Raw genomic sequence first — 10,411 nt, 5'->3', positions numbered from 1 at the left:
TATGTTTAAAAGAATGATGAAACAGTTTTTTATTTTTAAACAATATTTACACAACACTAGTAAGTACATTGACAAGTGTTTAACTTCCCATGGAAACCATAGATGTCAACACAAATATGTGATTTTTAAAAATATATATATATATATAATACATTTAAGTTTATGAAGTAGATTTAAAACACTTTCTCCAGGTATGGTTGATTAACCTGGGGAAGCAGTCTTTTAAGATGAAGTATCCTGGCCTCCTTCCAGGTTGAGTTACGAAGTTTGGGGGTGGGTCCCAGGTCAGTTAGTTTCAACATGCGCCTCAGTTGTACACGTGCAAACGAACAATGAGGAAGCACTAGTTTGTTTTTAAATAGTGTTTTACAATACATTTGCCATGGCTGAAGAGGGAACAACCTCACATTTGCTTTCCAGATGAGACTAACCAACCAAAGCAGAGCTCACAAAGAAGCAGCACCCATGAGAGAGCCCAGAAAGAGGGAGAGGCACCCCGAGACAGCAGCTGCTTCCCTGGGATGCCCCAGGATGGTCATAGAACCAAAACAGGAGCTTAGTCTACAGAATCTACTCTTCATTGTGGGGCATTCACAAAACTCCAGGCCTTTCCAACTCAGTGAGTGTAAGAAAGTCCTTGAACCAACCTGAAGCAACCACTGTGCAGGAGGATTAACTACCTTAACATAAGGAAAGCAGGGGTTAACAGAGTACTGACCACAAGTTGGGTGACAGGGTATGTGCTCTAGGAAGCAAACAGGAGGGGTTGGGGGTACTTGCCATGAAAATTCCCTTGGGATCCTGTGACACTCTGGGGACAGAAGCATATACATCCTCTTATGGTCCCACTGGTAGCTTGAAGTGTAGCCTGGGAATGCTGGCAATGCTGCCGCTCACTGGGAGGTGCTCTGCAGCATCTGCTCTCTCTTCCTTGGGTCACAGAAGAACTGCAGTTTTCTGGGCAGGAGTTTGACCTCCACAGGCATGGCTTCATACTCCTCGCTGTCAATGCTGAAGGATCCCTCAGTTCCCTAGAGAAAGGAGAGTTCTGAGCACAACTGTGACCTCCCTGGATAAGGAAGCCTCTCTGCAGAGGACTCAGCCTAACAAAAATCTCCCAGTGCTGACTGGTTCTGGAAACATCTCAACTCTCTAGTCCAATGTCTATCTCAAGAAACACTTTGGAGCTTGAATAAGATTAAAATTTTAAAGCACTTATCAAAAGGCAAGAGCCCTTCCATATTATAGATGCATGAAATTGTCAAAGAACATAATCGGGATATCCATTATGGAAGAAATAGATTGATGATAGGGCGGAGACCATAAACTATCTAATACTCCTGAAAGGTACGTTTTGTCTATTGATTCATTTTCATTATTCCCCAAGACTTGATGGTCTTCAGACTAGGATGTGCCAACACTAGTATCATTAGACCCTGTGGAGTCTTGCCATAACTCATTTAATTCAGCATTTGCTCCATGAAATTATGGTGGCCACCTCTGTCAAAACCTTCCATTTGCCTACAGTTTCAATGCAGTACAGCAGCAGCATGGCCTGAATAAATCTGTCCTGGGGCAGCAGCAATCAAACTACCTTTAATTCATGTATCTCCACATTTTTATTCCTATTTACAAAAATTGTTATTCTATATGTACTCTATAGCATACTTTACAGGAAAAATAAAACTCACTACTCACCAGGTAGAAAATTCTTCAGATAATAAAAATCTTTTGCATTATTGGCATAAAGAAGCAAAGGTTAGGGGGCCTAATAATCACTTTGAGGGAGAACCTTGGCCTAGACACACGAAGGCCTCAGAGGCCTGCTCCAAATCAGTAACGTGGAAGCTTTTGCCTTTCTGGTTTTCTTTAACTCAGACCTGATAATGAGTTCGTCAAACAGAAGGTACCTAAATGGCAGTCAGTTAGTATGGAAGGAGGAAGAAAATGGAGGAGCAGACAAATCAACTCAAAACAGCTTGTGGTCCATCTTACCTCAGGAAGAACCAGAGTGCAGTGGCTGGCTTGGAGACACTCCGTGCCGGCCGCACGCAGACCAGGGTCTCTCACCTTCTTACTTCTATTAGTATAAGAAAAAGCAAGGTTGGAATCTTCGCTAGCAACTGCAATAGACCTCAGAAGAGCCCAGCGATGAGAGCAAGAAAGGGAGTGTGTGGAGGCCAGGGCTCAGTGAACAAGTACGCCCGTGATTCTAACCAGTGCTGTGATACATTCTAGAAGACTGACTGACTTGCTGTAGAGAACTGCATAAAGTGGACATGAAGTTTCTCTCAATTTTCTTTACTTTTAAATGGTTCTACATCTATCTAGCTGTTAAGCTGTTCATCTCAAATTTAAAAATTAGGCTGTAATTCAGTCCTTTGAGAAAAGCATCAAATTTCTGTTCCTTGGTCCTTGTGATCCTTCATTAAGGATAAAGTAATTTATTCTACTCTAGGGTAGATAATTCTTTTATCCTTATAAATAGTCTTAGCTATTTTCTGATACTCTCCCTAGGTAACAGCCTACTTAGCACATTTACCTTTGCTAAATTGCCTTGGAGTAAAGCAATTAGACACAAACATATGAGACCTCAACACACATGGACCCTGTTTGGCTAGTTATGGTAAATACAAAAAGAGGGGAAAGGATAGAGGGAGGAGTTTAAGGCCAGCCTGAGCTACTTGGGGAGTTAAAGGCAAGCTTGGGCTATAAAAGACTCCGTCTTAAAAAAAAATTATCTTTGTTATTTGGAAATAGCAATTGTTTTCATTTATGAATTTGTCATCAGAGTTTCAAAAGCAGCTTCATCATGTTTCATTGAGATATTTAGTGGACACATGAATTACACAAATTTAGTTCTCTTAAGGACCAGAAGGAAACTTGCTTATAAGAATGCTGAACATAATTCCATCTTACTTGATTGATACAATGGGGTTTTTGTTTGGGTGCCAGTTTTATAAAGGAGATTTGAATATGGCTACTTCCACTAGCTAGACTCACTTAGGATTCTGTGTGATTTATGCACGCTGTAGAAGGGACAGGCTTTTTCCTTCTTCCTTTTACTATACAGTGAGAGTAATCAGAGGCTGCAGAAGGGACCATTCAGTATTTGAAGAATTTGTATGAACGGCAAGAACAACACAGATTAATGGAAAGCATGCTGCTGCCGACTCTGGAATAGATAATGATGCAGCCATGGAGACACAGCTGTTGCAGCAGCACAGTCCCTAAATGGGCACGAGAGGGAGCACCAGGACAAAGCAAGGACGGCTGAGCAGATTACTGGTTGGCATGGGAACACACAGCTCCTTAGATATTTTGAGGATGTCTGGAGAGTTTACAGAATCCTCAGCCAATGAAGTTCCAGCCAAGGCAGGAGTTAACGAATCAGGCAGGACTTGGAAGAGACTACTGTATTAGGAAAGGGGAAGCCTGGGAAATGTCCAGGCAGATAGATACTCAGTGTCCTTTCAAGTTCGTCCTTGATGTTCTGGGAATTGGGAAGACAAGGTGAATGGCATGCAAGGAAAAGTCACTGGGAAGTGCTGTTCAATGTCAAACGCCTCCTTGAGACTGACAAGCAGTCCTGAGGTAGAAGACATGATGATGCCCTTCCATTTTACAGATGGGAAAAGACACAGACAAGTCAATGACCTTAGAGTCCCAGAGCCAGTGAGGAGGCAATCAAGCTCCCTGACTGAAACTCTAGTCCTCAGCATTGCCGGAAACACTGAATTCTTTAATTTCAATTGAAAGGCAGACTGTTACATTCTGTTCTTCGCAAAATGAGCAGAGAGGGCCAGAGTACAGAGGCACCAGACATGCCAGCTCCATTATAAAAAAGAAGGCCAGGATTGTCAGACAGACAAGGCCTTTGGCAGATCTCCATCTTAAACAGAACAGCAGACTCTGACTAGAAAGGCGTGAGGACACCAGTTACTTGATGAAGCCCCACTTCCTACAGACCAGGCACTTACCCTATGATTATGAAATCTCCTTTGCTGACAGTGTCAGGCTCAATGCAAATGTTCATAAAGTCCTCTTTGCTCTAGAGAGATTAAGAATGTGAATGTTAAGGCTTGGAAACTGGGCTAATGAAGCTGTCACCCACAGGTGTGTTCTCTAAAATGTTCTAAATGCAACCAGAGCAGAAAACAGCGACCTATTTATTCCCCAATAATGGTTGCAAAACTTAAAAGTTCTACCCACACAAAGCTCTGAAAGACTGATGCACAAGGAAGGGCTATGGGAAGACTACTGACTCCTGTGCCCCTCCTCGGTCTACTAGTCATTAGCAAGCCTTCACAAGCTTCACAGCCTAGCATGTGTGAAGCAATCCCAACACTTCTGCATGGCCTTCTTGAGGAGGTTCAAAACTTATAGGCATAGGAGAACATGCACAAGCTCTGTGAGCCGCTGCCTGAGTTTCAAAGGTACCCTAAAGCACATCTATATCTCTCAACTAAGAATTACAAAACAGTATTCTGACATAATGACTGCTCAAAATTTACATTTCACGTTTCATTCAACTACCTACCAAATGTCAGCCACGTTTTATCAACCCTCAGGATATCTGGGTTAACACAGTAGGAATTCTGCCCACAAAGAACTTACATTTCACTGGAGGGAGAGCAGGGAGTACACAGAATGATAAAGCAGTATATTACTGAATGTAGCAGAAAACGGGTACACCAGAAGTACATCAGACTATATTACACATGTCATAAACAGACGAGGAGTCTGAGATTGCACTGGAGGTAGACATTTTTAAAAAAGGATTTATTTCCTTTACTTTATGTGTAGTATGTTTTGCCTGCATGTATGTCCATTCAGTACATGCACCCATGGAGGTCAGAAGAGAGTGCTAGATTCCCCTGGAACTAGAGATAGATGACTGTGAGCTTCTGGGTGGGTGCTAGGAACTGAACCTGAGTCCTCTGAAGACCTGGATCCTCTGGAAGACTAAAAAGTGCTCCTATGCTGTGGAGCCAGCTCTGCAGCCCCAGTGACTAATATTTTAAAGAGAGGCCAGGTGAGAAAATGACCTGATCAAAAGAAGCCCAGGGAGTCAGAAAAGAAGGAACACATTTTATCAGGGGAAGCAGTTTTCACATTTTTGCAAGTATCCCTGGAAGGTTGATTAACATTAGGATGCTGTTTGTATTTGTTGGTTAAAAGTTAATGTAAAAAACATACCCAAACTCTGCTACCATTCTCAGAGTTAGCTAAGTAGGATGGCTGTAAAGCTCAAAAATGTTTATTTCAAACCATTTCCTGGTAATCTGATGTTGCCAGTCTAAAGACCATCCTTTACAAAACACTACTCTAGGGACAAGCCATCCACACAAAGAGAACTGCCTAGCCAAGGCCTTGAGATGGGGTTGTCCCTGAAATGTACAGACTGAGTGGCAGGGGCAAGGAAAATGGATGACTATGGAGGGGAAGAGAGCGTCTGTATGGGTAGGGCTCTGAAGACCACTCTAAGGAAGGTGTCTTTTAGGTTCAGTGAAATGGAGAGACAGTGGAAGGCTCTAAGGAGGGAAATGTTCTGGCTTGTTTGTAATAGGGTCGCTGCCTGCTGTGCTAAGAACTGAGGCAGAGGTCTAACTGCAGAGGCAGTCGGTGAGCCAGGAGAGAACACTAAGGATGAATGAGAAGGAGCAGTGAAGGCTCAGTAGACGCCAGGACAATAATATGGTGATCCGACATGGCATTGGAAGAGGCAGGGAGGAGGATGGAAACTAACTAGTGACCAGTCTAATGCACAGGAGATAAAGGGAAAGGAAACAGGCATGTTTAAACTTGCAGTGAGCAGCAAAGCCATGCTCCAGTGAGAATGGACATCAATGTGTGTTTTCTGTTAAGAACCAGAGAGAGTTATCTCAAGTTTCTCTGATGGGCACTAGATTCTGCTGGGTGCTATAATATGGTAGGGTGTTTGCGGTCCAATAAAGTACATAGAAACTTGAATTCTGTGTGATTCTCACTCATTAAAATAACATCCTAGCTTGAAGGCAGGTGGCCAGTTGGCCTTAAGGTTGTCCTCTGCTGACAGTTTCCTTCAGCTTTGTTTAAAGGCACAGACAGGTCACCTGGAAATGGCGATTCTGTGGATTAGCCTTCAGATTTTGGTAGAGGAAATGTAAGCCCGGAATTAGTTAATTTTGTCCCATATGGAGGAAATGCCTCTTTAAGGATCAACGCTCCAGGCCTGACAACAATTCTCACCTTTACCTTGTGGCAACACACTTTTGGTCCTGTGATGTGACTGAGTCTCCCAGGACGGAGCCTGTTTCTTGGGAAGAGTTCTTTCTTTTACTCAGGTGGTTTCTCAAATACATACATCAGTGAAGATACAGACAAAGCCACAGAGACCTTTGTGGATCTTGTCAATTCCTGGCTCACTCCTCAAGGCAGCTTTCTTTTACTTTGCTCTGCAATTCTTAATTGCCTAGAAGTCCCTGAATTCTCAAAGATGCCTTCCCTCAAAAGCAGGAGGCTAAGACAGAGATAAGGCCGACCTTATCTGAGTGCCTTTTCTCTGGGATCCCTGTCCTATGCTACTTCTTTCTTGCCAACAGCTATTTCATTCAAAGACCAGCTCATATTGGCAGAATCAATGAGAACCTTATTGCCTCAATGGATGATGTAAAAATACTTGATAGAATTTAATGTCTACGATATTTAAAGTTAATAAAACTCTTGGCAAACCTAGCAAAGTTTTCTTTATGAGAAACTTCCTTATCTAATAAAAGGTACCCCCCCCCCAAAAAAAAACTATCAAATATAAGAACAAAGCAATGGCCCCATTAGAATTACTTCTGGCTGGCACTGTTTGCTGTTGATAATAGCAAAATCTATAGCAACAGGAGGTTCCCTCCTGTTGAGCATCAAAACACACACATATACACCCCAATTACATGTCTGTCTCTTCAGAGAAATGAAATTTTAAGAGATTGTACTGATAACAGCATCAGAAGTAAGATAACCATGAGTATCCCCAGTGATAGACAAATACTAGAGAGAAAACCATAAAACTCCTTAAGAGATATTGAAGCCCTCAGTAAACGAAGGGATACATCGCATTGATATGCCATAGGGTCAATACTGTGGAAAGGCCATTTCTCCTCAAGCTGTATGTATACAGTGCAACCTTATAAAACGTTTATGAGGAACCTAATAAACACCCTAAGGAATTTATAGAAAGCCTGGAGCTGACAAGATGGCTCAGGAGATGAGTGTCTGCCGCTGCTCCAGGAGCTCAGTTCAGTTCCTAGCACCCACATTCGGTGGCTCAATGATCTGTCCATCTCGAGGGGAAAGAGTCATTAAACTGCTCTGAACAACTGGCTACTGGAATAAGTAAATAAAATTGGAGCCTTTACGTGTGCCATTCACAAGACTCAATTATAGGTGGCAGGGTTTTTTTATTTTAAATAACAATGTAAGCAACTATCTCATGAAAATCTTTTAAATCATTTTAAATCACTCAGCAATATATGATGATCATCTTGCCACATTAATAAATATAATGATTACATATTACTTTAAATAAAAGCATCAATATTTATTTATTCAATCTATTTAGACTACTGTGCTATTAAAGAATAAACATGCTTATGTAGGAGACATTAAATTTCTGACATTCCACAATCCTAAAGCTGATTTCATACTATGGATATATTATTTTAATGATAAGTAAACATTTTACCCTATGACATGACAGCTACAGTGTCTGAATATTTTACTGTATTTGCTTTTGTAAAGTGGTGAGGAAAAAAGAAAACTGACAGTGCTCCACTAGAGATAAGAAGCAGTGTCACATACCTTTGTAATTAGCACAAAGATAAGAGCATTCAGCAGCCTGAATGTGGCTCATCTAGAGCTGCAATCACACCCTCGCTGTGCTCAATGCATTCAGAGAGAGTCAGTCATCAGAGAAAAGAACAATGGCAAAAGAACACGAGCAAATACTGGAAACACATTGTTACCACAGACTAAGAATAAAGAGAATGTGTAATAGAAATGTTATCTTCTTTTCAACAATCTCTCTGAACAGAGGTCTTTTCAACCTCATCCATTCATGGTGCTTTCATAATTCTGTGTTAAGTAAGGGAAGACTGTAGCCAGTAAGTACTTATGTGCCAGTACCCACAAACTAAACCACTACACCCCTGCCATGGCAAGGCGTGTGCACCACTGAAGATAAAGAGAGTTATAGCTTACAGCCTCATAAAGGATAAGAGGCGGTCCAGTTCCCCACGCACATTACCGCTGAGTGCTACCGTGCTGTGTGTAACACACGGGGTCCAGTAGTTACTACTCAGCTGCTGTTCTTTAACACGTTTTCTTTACCCTTAGTATAAAATGCAGTTAAACAGTCTTGCACAGATAGATGGTGTGAATCTGAGAATAATGTAACTAATTCAAGTAAGATTCTTAGCACAATGACTCCCACCCAATAAACATGAACTATTTTTCCTAAAATGTTTCCCTTTGTGCATTTTCTATTTTTAGCCTTTGGCCCCTTGTTATTAATATTGTCTCTGTTCACTCCTTACTGACTTGAGGACTCTGTGATAAGGAAAGCTAATAATTGCTGGTGCGCCATATCCTAATATTCTCCCCAATTGTCATTCTGAAGTTTATCTTTTTAAACAAGTAGATGAATGCATCAATATAAAATTTGCCTTAGGTGTTATGCTTAGAAAAACTTCTTTGTACTTTCCAAGTTTATACTGATGATCATTTAAATTTTACTTAATACTTATTAAATAATAAGTATTAACTTTTATTATTTTGAATTTAGTTCATTAATTCAACTAGAATTATTTCAGAAGGTAAAGGGGGCTGTGTCTGCAAATATTTTACAGGAGACACAAATTACTTGTATAAATAGAAAACAAGTCAATACTTCTCTGGACATTAGGTGAGATTAACCTTCCAGCTACCCTGCAGCTCCACCTCCCAGCCCTCTGCCTGGCCAGGATAACAGTATAGAGACTGCTCAGGTTTTCATAAAAGTGGCATATATTATAGTAATTAGCACACAGTGAGAAAAACTTACACTGGCACTGTTGTTAACGTACATAATTAAAGTATTCTCCTTTTCTAGGTTCAGTATGCTTTTTCTAAAAATGGCCAAAGAGCAAACATCTAGGGCTTGGGGGCCACATGGTCTCTGTCACAATTACTCTGCACCCTCCACTGCAGTGCAAGGGTGTCCACAGAAGAAATGTCCATAAAGGAATATATCTGTGTTACAATATTGCTTTATATACAAATTCTTGAATGTGACTTTCGCATATGTTTCATGTTTCATGTTCCATAAAATATTATTCTTTTGACTTTCCATCATTTAAAATTAGAAAATCAATTCTTTGCTTATAGGCAACATAACCATTGGATAGTCGGGTTTGTTTTATTAGACTTCTTATGTTTTCTGGTTATTTTAGTACACTGTCTACAGCAGCACTAGCCAACAGAATTTTCTAAACTGCTGGAAATTTTCATCTGTATTCTTGATAGCTATAAAATACATATGGCTATTAAGCACTTGACATATGGCTACCATGACTGAGAAATTACATTTTAAACTTTATTTTAATCCCACATAATATAAATTTAAATAGCCACATATGCCTAATAGCTTTGGACAGTGCATGTCTACAGATTTTATCCAAATTAAATCATATCTGTAAGGCCACACATAGCACACAAGCCTGTAAGTCCACTATTTAGGAGGCTGAAGCAGGAAGATCAGTTTGAGGCTATCCTGTACTATATAGCAAGATCCTATCTCAACAAGATCCCCACATGTGCGTAACTATAGATCTGTGTGTTTCTCCTGGGGAATCTGAGGCTATGTGTTTAATACAGTCACAAAATAATGCATATTTACTCAAGTGAAAGTTCAAATTCTTTCTAGCACTTCACTTTTAAAGCTTCTGTCTGAGTCCTCCAGGCCACCCAAGCATGGACAAAATGTGTGTTCAGAGATCCTTGAGCTCCTGTGTCCTGATGCACTCAGCTACCACATCCCAGTGCAACTGTCTCTCCAAGGCATATCCCACCTCCCTTCCCATGACCCTTTCATCGCTACGCCCACAGAGTAAAGCAGAACAACACGAGTACAAGAAAGGCACTTGTCACTGTTTCCCCCAGACACCAAATTCACTTTTTTTAAAAAAATGAGTTCACTTACCATCAGGTCAAGTTGGGTGTTTCGGGTTGTGATGGACAGTTCAATGGTGGACAGTTGTATATCTTTCCAGACCTCAGGGCTCACCTCTCGGGACAAGGCTGTGGGAATCCATTAGACATGGGTCAGTGTTTATATGGTTATTTCACTCTCTGAACCCACCACCACCACCCACCCACCCCCGAGAGAGAGAGAGAGAGAGAGAGA

The 10,411-nt window shown here is 41.0% G+C and overlaps 1 protein-coding gene across 3 annotated transcripts in view; it reads right to left on the bottom strand.

The window, feature by feature from the left end:
- Agk (acylglycerol kinase) overlaps nt 1-10,411 on the bottom strand; it is a 69,945-nt gene continuing 59,534 nt past the window's right edge. For all 3 annotated transcript variants that reach the window (XM_028768418.1, XM_028768420.1, XM_028768419.1), the window contains exons 13-16: nt 10,208-10,305; nt 3,981-4,051; nt 1,996-2,080; nt 1-1,031 (exon numbers count right to left, since the gene is read on the bottom strand). In XM_028768418.1, the coding sequence (XP_028624251.1) occupies nt 894-1,031; nt 1,996-2,080; nt 3,981-4,051; nt 10,208-10,305 (392 nt within the window). In that variant the 3' untranslated portion in view covers nt 1-893. The remainder of the gene's footprint in view (nt 1,032-1,995; nt 2,081-3,980; nt 4,052-10,207; nt 10,306-10,411) is intronic.

This window comes from Grammomys surdaster, unplaced genomic scaffold, assembly GCF_004785775.1.
Source record: "Grammomys surdaster isolate TR1022 unplaced genomic scaffold, NIH_TR_1.0 186, whole genome shotgun sequence".
In the NCBI taxonomy this organism is placed as follows: Eukaryota; Metazoa; Chordata; class Mammalia; order Rodentia; family Muridae; genus Grammomys; species Grammomys surdaster.
The sequence above is the reverse complement of the archived record's forward strand: the minus strand, read 5'-3'. Positions and strand labels throughout refer to the sequence as shown.